General features: G+C 39.4%; 1 protein-coding gene across 2 annotated transcripts; it reads left to right on the top strand.

Moving 5' to 3' along the window:
- The first annotated feature begins 281 nt into the window (after positions 1-281).
- Positions 282-25,235, top strand: kif3a (kinesin family member 3A). Of its 2 annotated transcripts, XM_061234714.1 has the most exons (18): positions 282-441; positions 2,225-2,507; positions 2,800-2,944; positions 3,694-3,778; positions 5,250-5,355; positions 6,097-6,236; positions 6,586-6,783; positions 6,983-7,157; positions 8,751-8,849; positions 12,135-12,206; positions 18,450-18,606; positions 19,108-19,288; positions 19,549-19,659; positions 20,955-21,080; positions 21,376-21,429; positions 22,224-22,292; positions 23,018-23,145; positions 23,863-25,235. In XM_061234714.1, exons 1-18 carry the CDS (start codon positions 436-438, stop codon positions 23,909-23,911), a joined length of 2,184 nt encoding a protein of 727 aa, XP_061090698.1. In that variant the 5' UTR covers positions 282-435; the 3' UTR covers positions 23,912-25,235. The 2 variants fall into 2 exon arrangements, with proteins under 2 accessions (XP_061090698.1, XP_061090697.1); XM_061234713.1 differs by lacking the exon at positions 12,135-12,206.
- Positions 25,236-25,557: the final 322 nt, after the last annotated feature.

Raw genomic sequence — 25,557 nt, 5'->3', positions numbered from 1 at the left:
TTGATTATACATTTGGTTTTTTTATGATTGTGTACAATACCTTCATTCAATAAAATAAATTAGACAAAACAAAATGAAAATAAAATCAATGTAGAAATACAAGATGCAAACATTATACAGTAATGCCAGGGACATCAAATGACGTCAGTAGTTTGGCCATCCACTGTTCTTTGATTGGTGCAGTATAGATGCTCTTTCCTTATAATTGGCTACTTTTCGCATCAATCGGCTCAAAGAACCGAATGGGGCAAAACTGGTCTGCACATGCTCAGTGTGTCAGGAATGAAAAAAGTATTGGTCTTTTAAATGGGGTCGTAGAGCTCTGTTGACGAGCTACCTGTATGTGATTTTGTCAAGTCACCTAAGATACATTTTTGCCATTTTATTTTGGCAGTGGATGTCTGCATATTTCAGCGTACTAGCTGATTTCTAAAAATGCCGGTAAGAGATCTATTAACTAGCATGATGACAAGCTCACCAGTTAATGCTTTTGTTTTGACTGTTAGCCTAGCAGCGGTCCCTCCCTTCCTATGCGGTAAACGATGACTGGCTATATCCTTCTGTTGATGGTTAACGTTAGCTAACGACATGCATGGTGTTGTATTTACTTGTGCAAGTTAACTAGCCTGCCAGTGTAGCCGTGTTAATATTATACGTTGTTTATCTTGTGGTTTGATTAATTCTACAAGTAAGTTAGCTTGTTTGCTAACACCACCATATTACGATGTACGTAATGTAAGCTGGTTGGCTATTAGTAGCTAGCTAACAACCGTACGTTATAGCTATTGTTGCTAATGTATGGCAGTTAGCGGTTTCCTTTTGTACAGATGTGGGCATTGCTTGACATTTCAAATGACCTACTTGCCTATGTTAGCTAGCTAGCTAGATGTTAGATGTTGGCTTGCTAGCTAGCTAACCAGTAATTGTTCGTCCTGAGACATTTGTACAGGCAACGTTATTTATCTCGCTAGCCAATTATTTTTGACCGACGATACGATAGCACTGATTCCCAACGTTTGTCAGATTTTGCCCTTTCTGCCTCAATTGAATGAACGCCCCTTTTGTAAAATCAAGCTATGCCATCTTGAAAATTGAGCTAGTTTAGCTGGTCATAAGGTGGTCTAGCTGGGTATGAGCTGGTCAACCAGCATGGCCAAGATGGTCATAACACTGGTCAACCAGCGAGTGCTGGTAGCTTGTCAACCAGCTACCAGCTGTTTCAAAACATAGCTTGACCTGGTCAAAACATGTCAATCTGGGAGCTAGTCTGAACTGGTCAACCAGTTAAACCATGTCGAGCTGGGAGCTGGTCTTTGGTCAACCAGTTACAGGCTGTTTTTTCAGCAGGTAGCTACCTCTAAGTGCTAACGTTAGCTGGTGCGCACTACTGTACAGAGATGTTACATGATTCATTATTTTGCAACGTTATTGTTAAATTGATTAGAAATGCAGTGCATGTACGCTGCAACTGATTAATAGCAAACTAAGTCATTTTATTGTCTATGTAGCTTAGCAACTGTTTGCTTATGCAGTAATACACGAGAAGTGGTGACTTATCCTGTGATAATATCGCTCCTTGTTACAGCCAATCACAAGGCGAAGTCGGTACTAACTGTTCTATAATTATGAATACATGTCATCTTAATTACTAGGGAAGCATATCCGCCCCACAATTAAAATGTAAATCAGCAGTTACATTTCGTTTTCATTCCGTGTATAAAAAAAGTCATAATTCTAATGAAAATGCCAAAGCCCGTTTTGCATTTTCATTTTCAAATTAAAGGAGCTCTTTCACTCTTTTTTTCAGTTGAGATTATTTGAATTAATTGCTTAAATTATGTGTTTTCAAATCGCCTTCAGTGTAGCCGTTTCCTAAATATTGTGCCATGAAAACATGAACATTACATGATGAGAAACGGCCAATTTTTGTCATGCATAATGCGGTTACAATAAATTATTATTTCAAACTTGGTTTTTCATTTTCATTTAAATTACGACATGCTTTTGTTGTAGAGGGTGACAGAAACTGGATACAAAATGGACTTTGCATTTTCATTTTAATATTGTGAGATAAAGTGCTTACATTAACTTGGAAATGTGCAAACATTTGAATTATGAAATAGTTTTTGTAACTATGGAATGAAAACGAAATGTAATTGCCAATTAGCATGGATAGGCTTCCATAAATGACAAGCTATCACTGTTATTATTTTTTTATTAACAGAGTAACAAGCTGGAAAAACCAGAAAAGGTGGAGGTCAGTGACAATGTCAAAGTGGTGGTGCGATGTCGGCCGCTCAATCAAAAGGAAAAAATGATGGGTCACAAGCTGGCGGTGTCTGTGGACGAGATACGGGGGACAATAACGGTCAACAAATTAGAAACTTCCAACGAACCTCCAAAAACATTCACATTTGACACAGTGTTTGGACCAGAGAGCAAACAGTTGGATGTTTATAATCTAACTGCCCGACCTATCATTGACTCAGTTTTGGAAGGCTACAATGGTGAGTAGGTATCACGTGTCATTATTTTGTTTAAAAAGTCTTGGCCTGTAATACTATTGACTACAAATACAATGTATGCACGTTTCGCAAACGTAGATTAAGCCTAGTCCTACAACTCAATTTGTAATGAACCATACAAAACTATTTAGTGCAGCACAAAGCTTAAACTATATCTGTGAATCTGGCCCAAAATTGATCTGTATATGTTATAACTACTGTCTACTATGCACGTTGCACATGCGAACATGTTGTCTGTTTGTTACAGTAAAAGGTCACTCATTGTATGTTTCAGGAACAATATTTGCCTATGGCCAGACAGGGACCGGTAAGACTTTCACAATGGAAGGTGTCCGAGCAGTACCGGAGCTGAGAGGAATAATTCCCAATTCATTCGCTCATGTATTTGGCCACATTGCCAAAGCAGAGGGTGACACTAGGTGAGACCACGAACCTAATTAGCATATTGTGCTGATGACTTGTACCCCAATACAAGACACACATTTTCACTTAAAAACACTTCTCTCCTGTATATAAATGATGGTACTTCTACATTTCCTGCGAGGCAGATTGACAAGTAAGATTTTTACTTTTAGCCTCAGTGCCTTCTCAGAGATTTGAGTGACCACTGAATACTATGTAAAATACATTGGTAGCATTCAGGTATTATGCTCGCTGGCATCTTAATGAAATCTGTGAATAATTTTGGCTTTCTCCATCCTTTTGGAGAACCCAAAAGCACAGTATGTGAATTATCCTGGCTAAATTTACAGCTGACGCCATCCCCACCTGCTTAAAATATTTTTGATGTCACACAATGCTTCATGTAGGTAATGCATCACAATGACGCAGGCTCACTAGTAGGATGATTTGTTTTAATGTACAATCACATTTTAAACATTTATGTGGGGAAAGAGTGCTGTGTTTTTCTTGTTTTTTTAAATATATTTGAGAATGTCAAGTTATCACGGTTGGCTGGGAAACACCGTTGGATAAAAAAATCTTTGAAAAGAATTTCATGTCCTCTGGAAATGAGCAGTGATTGAATGTTTTGTTGGATGCATGCAATGTAATTCTTATTTTACATTCAAAACAACTGTTAAAGCTAAGATTGCATTGTTAATGCTTTTGGGCAACACACTGGTATAGGGCAAGGACCTTCAGAGTTAATCCACATCTTTCCTGTCAGGTTCTTGGTACGAGTGTCTTACTTGGAAATTTACAATGAAGAAGTGAGGGACTTGCTGGGCAAGGACCAGATGCAGAGGCTAGAGGTGAGATGGGAGTCAGATGCTCTATTCCCTCCAGTAGTTTCCGCCACATTTTTCTTCTCTACAAAAGTACTGTTTTGCTATGGCCATCTCAATCTTAAAACTTGAACTGATGCGTGTTTGAATTGAAGAGGAGAGTTCACAAGAACAGACCAAAGGATCATGAAATTTTCAAAGAGTTTCAAGTGTGAGTGCTCATGGTCATAATCACTCAATTCTCATGAAACAGAAGGTGATTTGGTAGTTTTATGCTTGTAGTGGGAGGTTGCACTCAGAGCTTAAAAGGTCAATGAATTAGAAAAATCTTTTTGCTTGCTAAAGCCTTTTCTCTGAACAAATGTGTTAATAAATTCTGCTGTTCTTTTGGGGTTAACTCTAACTTTTGCTTATAAAATAGCTCATTGATAGTGCCTTTGTGAATACATATTTATAGACGTATACATTTGTCATCTTCCTACAAAATCTGATCGTAGTTCAGTCAGGAAACAACCTCATATCTCAGAATTTGAAAATGTTTGAACAGTAGTGCACCAGTAGTAATGACCACAGATTAGAATCCCTCATAATGATATATGATGATTGTGAATATACACTCGCATTCATGCTATTATCTAATCAGCCAATTGTGTGGCAGCAGTGCAATGCATACAATCATGTACTGGCCAGGTCAAGAGAATACATAACTTTACTACTTTCACCCTAAAATTATAGTATATACAGAAGGAATTTAATTCTGTGTAATATATCAATATGATCACATCCCTTCTTTTGTAACATGTGACACAAGGTCTTAAAATGTAAATGCCATAACGCGATACCACGTGTCTTTGTTTTTGTTCTGGATGTGTCCTATTCAATCACGTTCAGTCTTGCAACCATTTATTCTTCAATTAGCAATGGTGTGCGGGTAAAGCAGTTTTTTCATCAAATGAGTAGGGAGCTACTGTCTGTTGGTCAGTCAACGTGTCAGTCTTTGTGCTGTGCACAAAATTCAAAGTATCCGCTGAAACATGGAAGCCAAGTTCATTCAAACTCAGGAAGACACAAACCTAATTGAGAGGGGAGTGAAAAATTCATAGAGATGAGCTTGGGCTGAAGAAAATTTCTAAGTGACTTTGATCATGGAATGATTGTTGGTGGCAGACAGGGTGGTTTGAGTTTGAGTATCTCAGGAACCGCTGATCTCCTTGGATTTTCATGCGCACTAGTCTCTAGAGTTTGCAAAGAGTGGTGCAAAAAAACAAAAAAAAAATCCAGTGAGCAGCAGTTCTGCAGACAGAAACGCCTTGTTAGTGAGATGTCAGAGGAGAAGGGCCAGACTGGTCAAAGGTGACAGTAACGCAAATAACCACACATTACAATAACAGTATGCAGAAGAGCATCTCTGAACACACAATGCATCATAACTCTTAAGTGGATAGGTTACAGCAGTAGAAATCTACAGCTTTTTTTCTGTGTGTATTTCTTTGAACAGGTCAAAGAAAGACCAGATGTGGGAGTCTACATAAAGGACCTGTCTGGCTATGTGGTGAACAATGCAGATGACATGGACAGGATTATGACACTTGGGCACAAGAACCGTGAGTTTGCAGACAGTCTTGAACACATGAAATGTGGAGGCAGCAGAATATTCTTCACCATATAACTTAAAAGCAGTTTTCAAAGCACTTCATTTATGGTATGTGCTTATATGATTATGTAAGAATCTGGGGGAATCTTTTTCAATCTGGGGTTGTTTGTGTTTCAGAGAGCGCAGAGACGCATGTGCTCTCATCTGAAACTTGTGAAATCAGACCGTTGCATCTTTCCGTACTGCAGTCCACGACGGTGCAAAATGTTCAGCTTGCACCGTCATGAGCAGATCAGCCGATGAGCAGGCGGAAGAAGCTTTATGTTTAGATTGAGTAAGCAGACTGGGTGCCAGTAGGGCTTCCTGCTGGGTGATGAAACATGGCCTTTTGGGCTGGCGGAATATATCCTTCCCTCAGCGACACCAAAGCCTTTTCTTTGCATTGCCAGGTAGTAATGCAAAATTCACAGTTGCCACTGACACTGGCATAGTCCAGATTTGATACCTTGGCCAACTAGCAGCCCTGAAAAAGATCTGAAAAGATCAATCGTTATTTTTGGAAGTGACCACTTGCACTTTTACTCTTCCCTCTCAAAATCTCAATCTCTACATTAGTTTTGTTATTTTGTCTTGGTTTACAAGGAAGTTAGGAAATGTACAAAACGTCTGATGCTGCAGTTGTCCATCTTAATGCATACAGTGGTGGAAGGAAATATGAAATGGAGTGAATGAAACGGTCCTTCTTCTCTAGGCTCGGTGGGAGCGACGAACATGAACGAACACAGTTCACGATCTCACGCCATCTTCACTATCACAATTGAATGCAGTGAGAAGGGAGTCGATGGAAACCAGCATGTGCGGATGGGCAAACTACACCTAGTAGACCTCGCGGTAAGACCCTCAAGCTGTTAAGCTGTTAATGTCACACATCATCATCAGACCTGGTGTTGTGACCCTCCATCTGCTAACAGCAATGAGATTTTCTCTCTTCCTCACTGCCAAGTTGGCAGTCTGACTCTACAGCCGTTTGCCATAGACCTGGCAGTGAGTCTTTCCAGCCTCTAGCTGATGTTCAACATGGATCCAGTCTTGTGACCCTCTATCCGCTAATAATAGGTTCAGATACTGTTATGTTGAGTGCATTTTCCTCACCCTCTGTTGTCACCCATGCAAAGTCGTTATTTACATATATCCTGGGAATGGTCTTCTGTAGAATTGAATTCTGCTGTTTTTGGTCCAGGGATCCGAGAGGCAGGGAAAGACGGGAGCAACAGGACAGCGTCTGAAAGAGGCCACAAAAATAAACCTCTCTCTCTCCACCCTGGGGAATGTTATTTCTGCTCTGGTGGATGGCAGAAGCACCCATGTGCCCTACAGAAACTCCAAACTCACCCGCCTCCTGCAAGACTCACTGGGAGGAAATTCGAAAACAATGATGGTAACGACTCTTTCTTTGATGTCCATCATGTTACCATTGGTTTGAAGCCTTTTATTTACTTCCTGTGATACAGAATGTAAGGACAGCCTGCTAGCACAGCAGTTAGCACTGTTTCAAGCGCAAGATCACCCCTTCATACATTCTTGCTGTCCCTTTGGACCTGTGAGGCAGAATTTACTCTATATTTATTTCCTGTTAGTGTGCAAACATTGGGCCTGCGGACTACAATTATGACGAGACCATCAGCACCCTGCGCTATGCCAACCGGGCAAAGAACATCAAGAACAAAGCCAGGATTAATGAGGACCCCAAGGATGCCCTCCTCCGGCAGTTTCAGAAGGAGATTGAGGAGCTCAAGAAGAAACTGGAGGAAGGTATGCTTTTTTTCTAGAACATTCAGAAATGGCAGGGGTTAACCTTTTAAAACCTGAATGGAATGACCGAAGCCATAGCCAGATGGCAGTGTTGAGCTGGTTCAAGATGGATAGTGTGACTCTTCTGATGACCATGAAGAGAAAGTGTCACCCTTTAAAATGTAATTTTTATTGAAATGAGAAATGAGAATAATCTTTTACCAAAGAAACCTTGCTAAGAGGGTAGCACAAGAAATATACACAAATTGTACTCTAACATCACTTGTAAGGTGGCTTCAGAAAGTATTCAGACCCCTTTACTTTTTGTACACTATGTGGTAGATTTAATTTTAAATTGATAAAATTTCAATTTTTGCCCATCAATCTATGCTCAATAACCCATAATGACAAAGTGAGAACATGTTGTAGAATTCTTTGCAAATGTATGAAAAATCAAAAACGGAAATCTCATTTACATAAGTATTCAGATCCTTTGCTGTGGCACTCCAAATTGTAATCTGGTGCATCCTGTTTGCTTTTATTATCCTTGAGATGGGTCTAGAACTTTGCATGTTCTCCCCGTGTTTGCGTGGGTTTCCTCCGGGTACTCCGGTTTCCTCCCACAGTCCAAAGACATGCAGGTTAGGCTGATTGGAGAGTCTAAATTGCCCATGGGTATGAGTGTGTGAGTGAATAGTGTGTGTGTCCTGCGATGGACTGGTGACCTGTCCAGGGTGTATTCCTGCCTTTCGCCCAATGTATGCTGGGATAGGCTCCAGCCCCCTGCGACCCTGTTCAGGATAAGTGGGTTAAGATAATGGATGGATGGATGGATGGATTTAGACCGTAGCATGATTGTTGGTGCCATGTGAGCTGGTTTGAGTATTTAAGAAACTGCTGATCTCCTGGGATTTAGAACTTGATTGTATTTCACCTTTGGCAAATTGAATTGATCGGACAAAGTTTAGAAAGACACACACCTGTGTATATAAGGTCCCACAATTCACACTGCATATCGGGACAGAAATCCAGGGAGCTCTCTGTAGACCTCCTTGTCAGAAGGCATAGGTCAGGGCAAGGGTATAAAACCATTTCTAAAGCTTTGAGTGTTCCCAGGAGCATAGTGGCCTCAATAATTCTGAAATGGAAACATCAGAGTTGGCAATCAGGCATTTGTGGTAGAGTGGCTAGACAGAAACCACTTCTGAGTTTGGAGTTTGCCAAATGGTATTTAAAGGACTCTGAGAGCATGAGATTGTGATTGTACTCTTTGGGCAGAACTCCAAGTGCTATGTCTGGCGAACACCAACCAGACACCATATAGTAACCACAAGGGAATACAACTATGACACATTCACAAGAAACAGGAAATGTCAATGTCTATATTAATATTGAAGTTCTTATATGTTTTGCGAAATACGTTGTGGGTAGTACTTTATAATCTTATAATGTGATGCAACAAGATTCAGATTTGACTTTTTGATCTGTGAAATTACAGGGGAAAATGTTCATCTGTGACATTAAAGGGGAAATTTTTATCTGTGATTTTGCCGGGAACGCGAAAGATTGTGCGTTATTGCGGAGAAAAGCATGAGCCCTTTTCTGGCATTACAGGGGAGGAGATCTCCGGTTCGGAGGGGAGCGGATCCGAGGACATGGAGGATGGCGATATGGAGGGAGGCGAAGGAGGGGATAGGCGACAGAAACGCAGAGGTACGCAGCCTTATCGGCCGGGAGAGGGAGCATGGTACAGCTTTCAGTTACGTGGTTCACAGTGCATCTCTACCTGCATGGCACTTTTACTCTGAGAGACTAGGTCTTCAAAGATCACCTCCACAGTATCCAAAAATATTGAAATGGCGATAGAAGTGTGGTTACAGGACTTACAGTGTGTCTGCGTGTGCGCGTGTGTGTGAGTATGTGTATTTGAGTGTGTCCATGTTTCTGTGTCTGCGTGCGTCAAAGCGCGGAAGCAAATGGTTTTTACATTTTCCTTCTGTTGCACACACATACACACATACGCTCAGTGAGCACGTTATTAGGTATTTATTAGACTTATTGGTCTCTGCTGCTATCCACTTAGAGGTTTGACTTGTGTGTTCAGAGATCCTCATCTGCATACCACTGTTGAAATGTGTGGGTATTTGCCTTATTGTTCCTGATACTGTACTGTTCCTTCCTGTCAGCCTATTCACCGCGGACCTCTTTCTCTCTGGTTGCTCTTAAGTACTGGAACCTGGCCATCTTGTTTTTGTGGCTCGCCAGTGGTTTACATTTTGAAGTATAGCCTCGTTTACAAGCTGTTATATTTGCTCGAGGAGGAACTGACAGGGTTCCTTTTCACCTTTTCACAGGGCCTTTTGCCTTTTTTCATTATTTTGAAACTGTCAGAATTTTAAATTAAATAATAATCTTGCTTTAAAATTTGTAGAAATGTGTCATGTTTAACATTTTACCATGTAGAGGTCAGGTTTGATTCTGTTCACTTACATATTAATTCTAGTGCATATCACTGCATATCTCATGTCAAGTTCTGTTAGTACAGTTTGACTTGGATACAGCTGTTTGCAGTGAATGGCTGCAGAGCAATAATACAGGAGCTATATAAACTTTTTTATGCATTTAAAGATTTATACTTGATTCCCTCTGCAAGGGTTTGTCTCCCCTTCTCATCAGTTGTGGTTAATAGTCACACCAGCAGATGATAATGTACATGCGTTCATCAGCATATTTTTCCTTCTGCATCCGTTTTTCAAAGAAACACCCCAAGATGACTTCTTGGTACTTTACCATTATTAGAGACTTGGAAATGTCAAATGACATAAATGATAAGGAACTAAAAACCAGTCACTGCATTTCATACTGCTGGATAAGTTACTTAAGGGCTTGCTCTTTCTTTTGCCTCTAAATACAGAACTAAGTTTTAAGTTTAAGAAAAGGTTAAGTTGTGATCACGTCAATGCAGGATTCTGTGTTTTTTTTATGTCGAAAAGTGAAAAAATTAGATGTTGCACTCCAGCTAGCTTCAGTAAATTAAAACTGAAATCGCTCTATGGTTTGTGTGGCAAAAATGCATTTTGATCAGAAAGGCAAAGTTACATTTTTTGGGGTTATTTATTATTACTATTATTTGCAAGTGTAAAATTAAATTACTAAATGATTAAATTAAATTATGAACAACATACAGTACTGGTCAAAAGTTTTAGAACACCCCAATTTTTCCAGTTTTTTATTGAAAATTATGCAGTTTAATGTCTCATTGTACTCTGAAATGAAAGCATAGAACAAATAAACAATTGAGGTTAAAAAATAAATCATGGAATCAATTTATAAACCAAAATGTATTCTAAACTTTTGACTCATCAAAGTAGCCACCTTTGGCAGATATAACAGCTGAACACACTCGTGGCATTCTTTCTACAATGGAAATCAAATTTTCTGCAGAAAGTTCTTCCCAACTCTGTTGCAGAAGTCATCCCAAACCAGCTCGATGGGGTTTAAGTCTGGAGACTGTGCTGGCCACTCTATGTTTTCAAGCTTACCATCTTGTTCTTTTTTCCTGAGGTAGTTCTGGCATAGCTTGGATGTATGTTTTGGGTCATTATCTTGCTGTAGGATGAACCCCTGACCAACTAAGCGCATACCAGAGTGTACTGCATGGCGCTGCAGAATGCTGTGGTAGCCGTTTTGGTTCAGGGTGCCTCTCACTCTGTACAAGTCACCGACCCTGGATCCAGACAAATCAGACCAGACCATCACGCTTCCTCCTCAATGTTTGACAGTTGATGTCACGCACTGAGGAACCATCCTTTCGCCTACTCGACAGCGTACAAAAATCCTGCGTGATGAACCGAAGATTTAAAACTTTGATTAATCAGTCCATAACACCTTCTTCCAGTCTTCAGTAGTCCATTGGCGGTGTTTCATGGCCCAGGCAAGCCTCTTCTTCTTATTCTGACGTCTTAGCAATGGCTTTCTTGCTGCAACTCGACCGTTCAAACCTGCAAGTCGAAGTCTTCTCTTCAGAGTTGAAACTGAGACTTGCTTACTACGACCACTATTAAGCTGTGCTTGAAGCTGTTGTCCTGTGAGCCGCCTATCACGCAAGCTGTTGACTCTCAGAAACTTGTCTTCTGATTGTTGTGGCTTTGGGTCTGCCAGACCTCTTCCTGCCAGAGTTTCTCCCAGTTTCTGAGTGCCTTTTGATGGTGAAGGAAACTGTACTCACTGACACCTTGACTTTCTTCGCAATTTCTCTGTAGGAAAGCCCTACATTTTTAAGTGTCATGATGGTCTGTTTCTCTTCCATTGTTAATTGCCTTTTTCTCGCCATTTTTATAGTAACACACTACTTTCTGCAGTACAATACTGTTCAAATGATGCTCACAAGGGTATGGTACCATAGTGTGTTACAACACTACTTTTATTGTTGTTGTAAGTAATCAAGAAAAGTTGGAACACCTGTAGGAATTGGTAGCACCAACTTTCAAGGCTTGATCAACCTCCATTGCTGCAGAACAGCTTTAAGTTGTTTTCAGTTTTGGGTAACCTTACCTTTTTTTTACCTCTAGCACTTCACTACTTACCTCTGTACCATTTCAAGCTATTAATTGGACTTGAACGGCTTGAATAAAAAAAAAAAAAACGGGAAAAATTGGGGTCTTCTAAAACTTTTGACCGGTAGTGTATATTTATTGTGTTATTATTGTGAGTTGGAGTTGGAATACTCTTGGTCAAACAAACAGGCAGTCAATTTTCATCACAAAAATGACACTCAGCTGGGTTTTTGTAAGGTTGACATTTGCCACTTGTGAGTTAGCATTCTAATTGCTCAGGTGTGCTGCAGTTTCTACCTATACAGAACCTAGTGAAGAGAGATGGGCTGAGGGTTCTCCCAGCGCAAGTGCACCCATGTTATTGCTCTCTGCCTGTCATGTCTTCTGCTGTGCTGTACTGTGATTGGCCAGCCATGTCGTGGCGTGTCTCTCTCTCTTGCAGGCAGCAGCAGTAGTTCAGATTCAGACTCCGCCTGTTCTGTAATTCTGAACTCATTGGAGAAATCCCAGCCCAGTGAGTGGGAGCAACTTCAGAACAACTAACCCAGTCCTCCTTCCTGCCCCTTGTGTGAAGAATCGCTGTCAGTCCATGTGACTAACACCTTTTTTGTACCTCAGAATATGTACATGTAAAATGCCTGTAGCCCACTTGCTGAGCTTCTTGGCTAATGTGTTGGCAAAATGCACTTAATTTGCAATTGGTGAAGGCAGCCTGCAAGTACATGGTAGATTAGAGGAGTCATTCTTGCCAGATAAGACGGGGACTACAGATGGCTATTCTCTTCCCTAGGCAATACTACTGTCCATGTGTCCACTGTGCCTTTGTTGGACAGTTCTGTGGAAATTCAGTTGATTTGAAACATTATCTGCACTGGCAGACCTTGAAAGTTTGATCAATGTGAATTGGTAATGCAGCCTCTTGGTTTAGGAAAAGTGCAAATTCTAAGGCTTCAGCTGGAGCGCTTGTCATTTCCAGTCTTTTTCTTGTGAACCTGAGATTTTATTTCCTCTTTTTCTCATGTTTAGATGTGTAGGATTTATCTGTTAATTGTAATACAGTACAATACATATTATGTGAGAGCTTGTGCGTAAAAAGACAGCATTAGGCTAATAAACTAAGCCCTGCTGGGCCTTAAAAGTTATTCTTTTTTTCAATCTTAATCAATTCTAAAACTCACTGGCAACCAGTGTAGTCTGGCTGAAATGGGTAATAGGGTCATATTTTTTTTGGTTCTTCTAAGTTTACGTGCAGTGGCATTTTGAACCAACTGCAATCGTGATAATCGTTTTCCAGCTAAGGCAAGTATACTGACTTGCAGTAATCTAATCTAGAGGAGATCAAAGTATGAATAACCTTTTCAAAGTCATTTTATGATCTCATCTTTGCTATATTTATTAAGTGATGAAAGCAGGATCTTTTGTGACATGAGCATCAAGGTTTAGAATCAAATATGGCACCAAGCTAGCTAGCTAGCTGCAGCCTTCACATTTTCAGACAGACTGGTAAGAGTACTGTGTAACTGCCTTGTGGCTGAGGGAGGCCCAACAGCAACAAACGCAGCCTTGTCTTCATTGAGATGGAGAAAGGTTTCGGCCATCCAACACTTCATGTCAGAGTCACTGTAACAAGGCAGTTCTTTTACTTGTTTCCAGGTTTTAACGGCACATAAAGCTGTGTATCGCCAGCATAGCAATGAACTGAGATGTTATATCTTCTGATAATCTCCCCTAGTGGGAGCATGTACAAAGAAAACAGGATTGGGCCTAAAATTGCTCCCTGAGGGACTATTTAGTGGATGTTTTCAGGGGAGTATAGTGAGCTACCTTAACACACTGAGAACTGTCTATTTGAAAGGTAGGATCTGAACCAATCAAGTGCAATGTTAGATATCTCTACTCAAATTACTAGTGTATCAAATGCGGCACTGTGGTCCAAGAGGTGCTATGTGTGGAACGGAAACGGAAAATGATTCAAAAAGGTTGTTTTTTTTCAGAGACCATTTGTCAGTTGTTGGAATAACTTTAGATAAAAAGGCCAGTTTAGATATAGGCCTGTAGCTGAAAGGGGAAGAAGGGTCCAGGCTGGGCTTTTTATGATGTGGCTGGACCAAGGCCTATTGAAATTGATCTGGGACACAACCCATTTAAATGCATAAATCCATAAGAAGGGATAAAACCCCCAAAAACAGTGATCCATAAACATGGCTCAAATCACACCAACACATCCAAACATTTGGATGGCTATTTTACATGTACAAGAATTATGAATGACACTTGCATTGTGATTTCACATGCAGGGGTTATGACTTACACACAAGTGCATAGCCTTTTACTTGTTTGGTTCTGAACACATGGGACTGATATACCCTTTGGTAATTTTTATTTTTATTTTTTTTTGTCAGAGTGGAAGGAACATCCCCAAAAAATTTTCTCCCTTTTAACAATGCTTAGCAAGAGCTCACAATGGCATCATCAAACTGCATGGCACTTTCTTTCAATGATTCATTATCCCTTATCCTATGCATGTTGCTGGCACTGCTCACCATGGAACAGCTGTGTTTATCATCTGCACTTTGTCTGACCAACCATGAGGCTGTCGGGTAGAAAATGGCATTTAAAAACTGATTAACATTTGGTGCTGCTGGTAAACTTTGGCCTATTTTACACAAAGACCGTATCCATGCGAGTACTTAAAACATGATCATTCACTTTCTCATCTCGTCCAGAAATATTTTACTGTCTTTGATGTTCTGTTATACAGTGGGCTCCAGAATTATTGGCACCCTTGATAAAAATGTAGAAGAAGGGCTGCATATAATAATCAACATTGATAATTATGTATATTTAATGTTCCAACATAAGGGGAAATTATATACTTTTATTGCAATACATTTACTCTCATGTTTTAATGTTTTTATTTACTAATCTCATTTTTCTGAAAACCACAGGTGCCAACATTATTGGCACCCCTAACCCCAATTATTGTAAGTGAAATCAAAGTGAAATTGGCAATACTATTTTACTTTAATTTAGTTAATCTCAGTCTAAAGGAACTATTTTGTGTCATTCCATCACTTCATGTTTCACTAGATTATATAAATGAGGTAACAAGTATGCCATATATGTCCGCCATACCCATGGGAAAAGCCAAAGAACTGTCAATTCAGAAGACACAGACGGTAATTGATCATCACAAGTCGGATAATGGGTACAAAACATACATAAACTGTTAACCACTTAGCACTGTAGGAGCAATAATAAAGAGGCGTAAGACATGGAATGGTTGCAAACTTGCCAGGAAGCGGCAGCAAGTGCATATTGTCCCCACAGACAGGAAGGAAGATGGTGAGGGAGTAACCCAAGGACCACAGTTTAAGAATTGCAGAGATTGGTTGTGTCTTGGGGTCACCAGGCCAAGTGTATTGTCCGTGATAGACTAGCTCTGCGAACCCTTTCCGTGTGTGAGACTTGTGGATTACACCGCATTCCAAATTATTATGCAAATTGTATTTAAGTGTCATAAAGATTACATTTTTTGTTTTTCAATTAAACTCATGGATGGTATTGTGTCTCAGGGCTATTTGGATCACTGAAATCAATCTCAGACACCTGTGATAATTAGTTTGCCAGGTGTGCCCAATTAAAGGAAAAACTACTTAAGAAGGACGTTCCACATTATTAAGCAGACCACCATTTTCAAGCAATATGGGAAAGAAAAAGGATCTCTCTGCTGCCGCAAAGCGTGAAATAGTTCAATGCCTTGGACAAGGTATGAAAACCTTAGATATTTCACGAAAACTTAACAGCAAGGTGTAGAATCCTCCAGAGGCTTGCAGTTGTGCATAAACCTTTTATTCGGCCACCCCTAACCAATGCTCACAAGCAGAAATGGCTGCAGTGGGCCCAGAAATACATGAAGACTAATTTTCAAACAGTCTTGTTCACTGATGAGTGCCGTGCAACCCTGGATGGTCCAGATGGATGGAGTAGTGGATGGTTGGTGGACGGCCACCATGTCCCAACAAGGCTGCGACGTCAGCAAGGAGGTGGCGGAGTCATGTTTTGGGCCGGAATCATGGGGAGAGAGCTGGTCGGCCCCTTTAGGGTCCCTGAAGGTATGAAAATGACCTCTGAAAAGTATGTGGAGTTTCTGACTGACCACTTTCTTCCATGGTACAAAAAGAACCATGCTTTCCGTAACAAAATCATCTTCATGCATGACAATGCACCATTTCAGCTGCAAGGAATACCTCTGCATCATTGGCTGCTATGGGCATAAAAGGAGAGAAACTCATGGTGTGGCCCCCATCCTCCCCTGACCTCAACCCTATTGAGAACCTTTGGAGCATCCTCAAACAAAAGATCTATGAGGGTGGGAGGCAGTTCACATCCAAACAGCAGCTCTGGGAGGGTGTTCTGACATCTTGCAAAGAAATTCAAGCAGAAACTCTCCATAAACTCACAAGTTCAATGGATGCAAGAATTGTGAAGCTGCTATCAAATAAGGGGTCCTGTGTTAAAATGTAACTTGACCTTTTAAGATGTTTTTGATTGAAATAGCTTTTGATTTCAGTAAATATGACCTCCTAATGCTGCAAATTCAACAAATGACCATTTTCAGTTCTTTACAACCTATAAAATGTTTTGAAACTCTGTTCTGCGTAATAATGTGGACCAGTGCATTTTAAGTTTTTTATTTTTGAAAAAAATACTGTTATCATTGGGAGGTTTGTTCAATAACATTAAAATTATACCCTAACAGTTGATGACTTGAAAGTTATGCTGACTGTCATTTGCATCAACTATTTAGGAAAATCAGAGAAAAATATCATTTGCATAATAATTTGGAACGCAGTGTACTTCAATTGACTTGTGTACGACAGATTTTGTTTGACTTGTGTACAACAGACTTTTGCTTGACTTAAGACTCTCTTCTAGCTTTTTTGATTTGTTTGCTGATTGGATTTTGACCCTTGCTTTATCCTTTATGACTCTGATTCTAGCTCAACCCTTTTTGGTTTGTTTGACCGAGTGACTTATTATTGCTCGACCCTGTTCACCCACCCTGACTCTGACTTTGCTTTGCCCCTCTGCTCGCCGTATAGTGGCTCCGGAGTGTGTCCAGCTGGATTGCATCCTTCCAACAGGACACTTTGTTATTTTGCTTGATTATTTTATTGTTTATGAAGGTGGTTCTGGGTGGAGATCTGATCTCCGTTGGGGGTTGGCTACATGTCCGCTTCACACCCGGTAAACCTAGCAAGGTTTATTTAAATTTGGTTAGGCAGACAGGACTGGAGTTACTCGTCAGCCTGCAGTTCTCATTCCCATTCCCCACTTCCCAGTCATTACCCTGTTACGGCCTGTCCCTAAAGCGGGATGTAATAACATGTTTAGCAGAAAATGGAATGCATACCAGGAGAACCACTTCATACCTACTGGCGGTGGGTCATTGATGTTTGGGAGATGTTTGCTGACAGTGATCCAGGGGCACCATATAAGATCAATGGCACAATGAACGTACCTGGAAATCTTTGCTAGAAATCTGGTTGCCTCTGCTAGGAAGCTCTGTCTGGTCATAGGTAGATTGTCCAGCAAGGCAGTGACTACAAGCATACATCAAAATCCACACAGAAATGGTTAAGTAAAAGCAATAACCATATTCTGGAATGGCTATCTCAGTCTCTAGGATATCAATGATTCTGACAAGTTGTTCATGTAGGAATGGTCAACAATCCCTCCATATGTGTTCTCTAACCTTGGTTGCTGTCATCTTCGCCAGAGGTGTTTGCACAAAGTATTAATCCAGGGGTGCCAATAATTGTGAAACCTGTTTTTTTTATTTGAAAAATGTAAGATTTTGGTTGATTCCATTGAATCATTAATAAAGCATACGACTTAATTCTGGAGCCCACTGTATGTGACATCTTGTGTCTCACGCTACGCTAAGTCTCTTCCTGTGTCTGTGTTCTGTGTCTGTCAGTCATCTCTGGGGGAAAGTAGGCGGTTGTGGGTTTTCAGGTGAAAAAAGTAATGTGTATTTCTTCTTCTCTTCCCCCTCCCTGATGCACAATGCGCTGCCTCTCTGACTTGCTATTCTCTTCTTAATTCAAGACCAAGCAGGTTGGTTTGGAATGATCCCCTACCCAGCAGAGCTATGTATTAAGAACAGATTTTCAACCACAGCTGTATAGCCATGAAAGACAGAATATTGGCTGCATTTCGGGATTTTACTGTATCCATATCTCACCATGTTAATGTTGTCCATAATCTTCATTATGTACATTCATAGAATTCTCATTTTGAACCACGTCCTCTAAACCATACATTGAATCATTTGTATTCGTTATCTCTTGCTAACAAATCTGAAAGACAAAATGAATAATGTGGTGACTTTTATGTTCAGTTGAGAACTGTGTTGTGAAACCGTTCTTTAGGAGATTATTTTCATGTTAATGCTGGTTAGCTTTTTATTACTGTGGAAGGTGAATTTACAGTTTTTGTGATGAAATGTTGGTGAATATACTTGATAGTTTTTATTTCTTCTCACAAAACATCCTTAATGACCACAAATTAAAATGAACCGTGTCTTGGCTGAAGTTTTTTGCTGAGTTGATATTAGTTGTTTTATGGGATTGTCGCAGATACTGGAAAAGTGGGCTGTGATTCTCAGAATGTACATTTATTTCTGGGTAATGTTGTATATTGGAAATGAGCATCATGATGCACTGTATACGTGGAACTGGTTGACTTTCAGGAAAGAAGAAGGTCTCACCTGATAAGATGGTTGAGATGCAGGCAAAGATTGAAGAGGAGAGAAAGGCTTTGGAGGCCAAGCTAGACATGGAAGAAGAGGAGCGGAACAAGGCGCGTGCTGAACTAGAGAAAAGAGAGAAGGATCTGCTCAAGGCACAGTGAGTCCTTCTCCCACGAGCTCTGTGCTATCAGTGGATATGCAGCGGTCACCATAATGTTTGGTACAAAGACATTTTTAAAAACCACATTCACATGCAGTCAACGTGCAGCAGACTCTCAGTCATACGATGACTGCTTTACGTCTGTGACCCAGATGCTGAAACCTGTTCCGTTGGATTCAGATCGACTGAATTGACTGAATCCATGGCTAAATTGACAAGTCGAGAATTCTCCAACTTTTGGCTTTGGAAAAACTAATTTGTTGCTCGGCAGTATGTTTGGGGTCATTCACTTGCTGTTGGATGAAGTGCCCTCCAATGTGTTTTGAGGCATTTGCGTGAAGTTGAGCAGATGACATGTTTCTGTACACTTCCAAAGTCATTCTGCTGCTGCTATTAGCATTTACATAATCAATGAAGACAGTGAGCCAGTACTTGTGGCAGACATATATGCCAAAAATGAACCTGTATTGTATTGTAGTGCCTTGTGTGCTTCCTTAGGCAGGAGCATCAGTTGTTGCTGGAGAAGCTGTTGGCCCTGGAGAAGAAGGTGATTGTGGGGGGAGTGGACCTGCTGGCCAAGGCTGAGGAGCAGGAGAAGCTGCTGGAGGAGTCCAACAACGAGCTGGAGGAGCGGAGGAAACGTGCGGAGCAGCTACGGAGGGAGCTGGAGGAGAAGGAGGTCAGGCAGTGGAGTAGGCTTCTTATGCTCAGGAGGCACATCTCTCTTTCTTAAATTAGTGGGCAAAATGTATGTTGAAATGGCACCCATCCCCAAATGAGTTTGTTCTTAGAAGTAGAGTGCATTCATAAAAATGTATTGAACAAGTACATTTGGACAAATATATTGATTTTAATCTGAGTTATTCCCACATCCATTATGCTTACAAGCCGGTTGCACTGTGTTCCTAATCTTACCCACACCCGCCGCCCCCACAACAGCAAGAGCGTCTTGACATCGAGGAGAAGTACACTAGTTTACAAGAGGAGGCCCAAGGAAAGACCAAGAAGCTGAAGAAGGTTTGGACCATGCTAATGGCTGCCAAATCAGAGGTATAATGAAGGACCACTCAAACATGAAATAACATAAAAATGCATGAGATGATGGATGAACATAAAAATGAGATTATGAATGGATGCCATTTCTTAAACCAACATCAATATTATAAATGACCATGAGATTTGAAACAAGCATGAACTTTTTAAATACAATCAGATGATGAATAAAGACAAAATTGTGCAGGAACTTTGAAATAAGCTTATAAATGAATAAACAGACTTGACATTGTACACGAAGTCGATTTTGTGATTGATAACAAACATGACACGTAAAGCGTGTTTGATTTGGTAATTAGGAGCCAAATTCAAGCTTAACTTTTTATATTCTGTCCGTGTTTGGTCAATTTTTGTGCAGAGAATAACTAATACATGCTTTTAATTATGAGTCACAGTTACTAGCCAGTGTAGACTGAATTCAGATAACAGTGTATATGTATATTCTCCCAAGGGAACATTACTTAAGAACACTTGTTAATGTGGGTGAAAATAATAATCATAGTTTCAGTTGTGGTCACAAAGGTAATTTCCAGAAGGGACGTTCATGAAGTGACTAGATCGTGTTATGGTAAACAAAGGTCGCAGCAGTTATTCCTGAAGTTTGATGGTAGCATTTTGTATTTATAATTTGCTGAATAGTTGAGCCACTAGCAAATTTTTTTACTGATTATCATCTCTCACACTCTCTCTCTCACGCATACATATGTACATCCTCCCACATACACACAATCTAATGACAAACCAACACATTAAGACATGGCTGCTTGTGTGCTTAACTAAAACTAAAACTTTGTATCCTAATTGCATTAAGTTTAAATAAGAAAAAAAAGTACAGTTAAAGTGATTTTCATAAGTTCAGTATTGTGGGAAGGCATTATTCTAAGATTATTCTATTTTAACAAGACCTAATCTTGCCTTTTAATTAAAGGTAACTTTACCTTAAATAAGTCATTTCTAATTTATGCATCTTTCTTTCACACATTAGTCAAGGACTAAACATGTTAAAATTAAAATAAATAAAGAAATATGGAGTTATATAAATAAATGTATAAATAAGTGAATTAGGATGTGAAATAAATACATTTGAAAATTCTCATTACAAAATGGAAAATAATTGGAAATACAGCTTGTTATTATGAAAATAAATATGATCATGTGAAAAGGACAGTATAAGGGGTGAATTATTTAATTATATACTGGCAGTGAGTGTAATGGCAGGTTTACACTGGCAGTGAGTGTAATGGCAGGTTTACACTGGCAGTGGGTGGTAATGGCGGGTTTTCCCCCTGCAGATGGCTGACTTGCAGCAGGAACATCACCGTGAAATCGAGGGGCTGCTCGAGAACATTCGGCAGCTGAGCCGTGAGCTGCGCCTGCAGATGCTCATCATCGACAACTTCATCCCCCATGAGTACCAGGTGAGCATCTCTCCCAAACCTCCCAAAACCAGCAGGTGAATGAAGTGGTCTTTACTGTATGCCACCGTATATTACTGATACTGCCTGTTTGTCTCCTCTGAACACAACTTCCACAAAGAGCAAAAACTGTTGTGGTTTAAACCTGGGATTTGTATTTATTGCAGGAATGCAGTCATAGGCTACCATTTATTTATGTTCATATTTCAATTTTTTTGCTCTTTAAATGATTCTTTGCAGTCAACATTATTGATAGACTTAATTCCAGAGGTGTTTGTGGTTTGTGTTTTTTGTGTAGGACATGATTGAGAACTATGTGCACTGGAATGAGGACATAGGTGAATGGCAACTGGTGAGTGGACCATTACAGAAACAAATTTATGAAAAGGGACCGAATTGTATTGTCATTGATTTAAAAAAGCTACAGGTACGATGGTGGTCACTGTTTTTGCTTGTGGCATTTACAGTGCAGTCTCTACGTATTTGGGCAGTGATACAATTTCTGTTTTTTTGGCTCTACTCCAGCACATTGGATTTGAAATGAAACCATAACAGCCTCATAATGGCTGTTATGGCCATTGGCACAGCAATGGTCCTCATGTTGACAGCCTCCAATAACAGACTCCAAAGGCAATCTAAAGCCAAGAATCAAGAGTTGATGCTGAAAGCTTTCTTTTCTTTTTTCTTCTTTTCTTAATTTAAGGAAATTAAATTATGTTTCGCCTTCATAATCTCATTTTCTCACAATTTGACATTAATACAAAGGCCATCTGCAAATTACATTAGCTACTCCCATTTTTCATAACTATACACTGTTAACAGACTCCTGTCCTTTCTCATTTCCTCAATGGGGAACACGGAATTTAAACCTTTTGAAATTAAATTAAATGCCCTCAAATGAAATCTGACTGTTTGCACTTCAACCCCATTGTATCAAGTGAACAGTTGCAGTGAACACCATAATTCATTGGACACAGATCACCAAAAAAGGATGTACAGTAAATGCCCTTGAATTAAAAAGAATAGATTCTTTTTATTAAAAAAAAAACAATAAAAAAAACAATTCCAGCATTGGGGAATTTGTTGAAAAAAGGCAGCTGGACAACATGGTCACCACTTAAACTGAGACTTTGTGTTTCTCTACAGAAATGTGTGGCATATACTGGCAACAACATGAGGAAGCAGACCCCGGTGCCAGACAAGAAAGAAAAAGATGTAAGTTGTACTCATCTGAGCCACATTGGGATGGCAAGCTGTGGTATTCCCATGGTATAGCCTACACCTCACCCAGTTAAAATGTGACTATACAGTTCCCTTTGTGTGAAGAAGCACACTTCTTTTGGATCAACATATGATCATGGACATCTGAGCAAGGCTGTAACTTTTGGCAGGTGTTAGTAAGGCACAGTGAAAAAAAAAAAGTAGTATAAACCTAACATCTATTGTATTAAAAACTTGACTTTTTATATTCTGTCCGTGTTTGGTCAGTTTTTGTGCAGAGAAGAACCAATACATGCTTTTAATTATGAGTCACAGTTACTAGCCAGTGTAGACTGAATTCAGATAACAGTCTATATGTATATTCTCCCAAGGGAATTCTCCTCCCGCTAACACTACAATTGGCTACCAAATTGGGAGAAAAAGGGAAAAAAAAACAAAAAAACAAATATCAACCAAGTTTGAATAATGCAAATAACATTTTTATAACTTCTAAAATAAAAGAATAATGATAATGATGATATGGTTAAAAGCAAGTTAACCTTTCAATGCTAACTTGCAGATCTGTTATTCCCTCCTTGACAGGATGGGTATGTTTGTATGTTAGCAAAATATTTCAAAAATTGCAATGTGTGTGTTTTCTTTTTCTTCCGCTTTGTCAATCTCAGCAGGAAGTGGGTGCCATCATCAAACGATAACCATTTTCTCTCTTTCTCTCTCAGCCATTTGAGGTGGACCTCTCCCATGTTTACTTGGCATATACAGAGGAGAGCATGAGGCAGTCACTGATGAAACTGGAGAGGCCTAGGACCTCCAAGAGTGGTAAATCCAGACCAAAAACAGGCAGAAGGTAAACATTATTTGTTTAACTTCAGACAAGTGATTATGAATTTTCTAAACCAGAAATTAAATATACAACGTGGTTAAGGTTATGTTCTACCGAAATCTAGATCATTTCAGAGGTACATACTTCCATTATCTTGAGATATGGACTTGCAAATATAAATGACGGAAATGACAAATTCAAACATTTCTATAATCTGAACCAAGTAAAGATTGTTATAATTCTTTCAGATTCTAAATAAGACATGTTTGACGGTTGTTTTGAGACATTTTTATTTATCACCAGAACCCAATAATCACTTTTTCATGAAGAAAAATTATGAAATTTCAGGATCTAACAATGAGATTCATGATGCTGTCCCTGCCCCTAAAGCTAATAACAAGAAAATAATTTTCTCAAAACACTTTCCTGGATATGGAAAAAAAAGTTTGCAAAGTTGTCCTGTAATATTGTCCAAAATCAGGTTTTCAGAAAATTTACTCCAAAGATAGACATGGTGAATAATTATACTAATTTCCCCATACACATGGCATTATGATTGAAAAGGTGGTATTATCCTCAGAGTTGAATAGTTGAGGGATGATTTGCAGCAGTAAAAAGAAAAAGGTCAATTTGACCAAAGAAAATTTCTGTGGAACAGAACCTGAAGATAAAAAAAGAAATAAAATCGAATTATAATGAATGGAAAAAAACCGGATTTTTTTTTTTCTGACTTTTACCCAGGAAGAGGTCTTCAAAACCTGAGGCTGTGATTGAGTCCCTTCTGCAATAAGCCTTTCATGGAGAAAAGTCACTACTGCAACCTCACTGAAGAAACCAGGTCTATGAATGGACTCTTATCAAAAATGAAAAAAATGTTTCATGGCATGTATCAAGCAGTTACATACATGACTGGGCACTCCGAGCTTAATCAGCCAGACACATAGGTTTCTTCCTATAGCCAACAATACAAGCCTATAGTGTTATCCAGACTGAGGAATCTTTCAGGTGAAGCCATTTCTGAGCATCTAGTTTGGTTTACTGTAGATTCTCTGGTTTGGGCTGGATCATTGATTGTTATGGGGGCCAGGATTGTGGCTTACTGGTCACAGTTTGTATGTTTCAAATGTAAGTATGCATACTGTGCATAGAAAACTATTTCTCATTTTTGTTTGGAAATAACCTTTAAAAACCTGTGAAATTTTCTCAGTATGTAATACTACTCATATGCCAGTGTCCCTGTTGAAAGGTTTTACCATTTTACCGTATGTAATAAAACAAATGAAAACGCAGGGCAAAAGCTGAAGTCTTAACACTGTTTCAGGGTATAATTTCAATGGACCAACACTTTACATATGATGACACTTGGCTTCTTTATGTAAAAATATGTGTATATATAACATGAGTAGCGTAGGCTCTTACTCTACTCTTCTACTCTAAATTGTTGGTCATTTTGAGAACTCCATAACCTTGTTCTATTGAATTCAAGCAGGTTTTACTCTTCATTTCTTACAGTGTGTACCGTGAGTCAGTCCATTCCTGAAATTGATGAGAAATGCTGTATAAGAATTACGTGTTTTAGTTCAGTGCATTTAGATTGAATAGAGCTCTAAGATGCACTTTAATAGCTGGCCTTTCGTTGTCTTCTGCAGATGCACAAAAGGCTCTTTTGGGTTTGATGGACAGGAAGTTATCTGTCTTGATAAGCACAAGACCAAGGGTAAGGCTTTGCCCTCATAGGCGCAGGGTCTTTTACTCCAGAAAGACTGTGCAACTGCTTTTCAGCGCTCTAAAAGACACATGCAGCCAATGTGATATTGATGGCAATGTAATTCTAGAATGTTGAATTTGAAATGGGAGCAAATAGTACTTAATACTTAATTTTATGGTATTGCTGGGTAGGATTTGCATGTTATATAGTTCCATATGTGATGCCTTTTGTCTGAGATGCTAACATACTATTTTGTGTTTTAATGTTGTCTTTGCTGTTCTGTAGTCTTAAAATTTTGACTAAATATAATATAAAAATGTAAATCTTCCTGTATTGTATGTCAAATGTTTACATGTTCTGGTCCCACACCCAATTAATATAGGTAATAAATTATTGCACACATTCATTTGTGGAGAAGTGCTTGCTTTTGTGATTGGACTGATTTAATCCTACCATGTCTTGTATTCTTTTATGCAGTTTGCAAGTCCTGTAATGTGTCGTCATGTATGTCTGACACATCCATGACTTTTAACAATGTTATGTACCACACAGCATGCCACAAAGAATATCCAGGTCATCTGAGGGCTGTATTGTAATGGCTTATGCACACATCTAAAGCACATTTTCAGTATCCTACTACAAAAACTCTTCTCGATTAGGCTACATTGCACGTTTTCATGAGTTCGTCCTCCTATCCACACAGTTCCTTTTGTTATTTGATGCTCAAT

The sequence above is a fragment of the Conger conger genome, chromosome 3, assembly GCF_963514075.1.
Source record: "Conger conger chromosome 3, fConCon1.1, whole genome shotgun sequence".
NCBI classification, from domain to species: domain Eukaryota; kingdom Metazoa; phylum Chordata; class Actinopteri; order Anguilliformes; family Congridae; genus Conger; species Conger conger.
The sequence above is the reverse complement of the archived record's forward strand: the minus strand, read 5'-3'. Positions and strand labels throughout refer to the sequence as shown.

Excerpts from the sequence above, each read along its gene's own strand:
- kif3a (XM_061234714.1), top strand. Across the intron at positions 2,945-3,693 it reads AAAGCAGAGGGTGACACTAG|GTTCTTGGTACGAGTGTCTT; the intron begins GTGAGACCACGA and ends CTTTCCTGTCAG. Across the intron at positions 23,146-23,862 it reads AGACCAAAAACAGGCAGAAG|GAAGAGGTCTTCAAAACCTG; the intron begins GTAAACATTATT and ends ACTTTTACCCAG.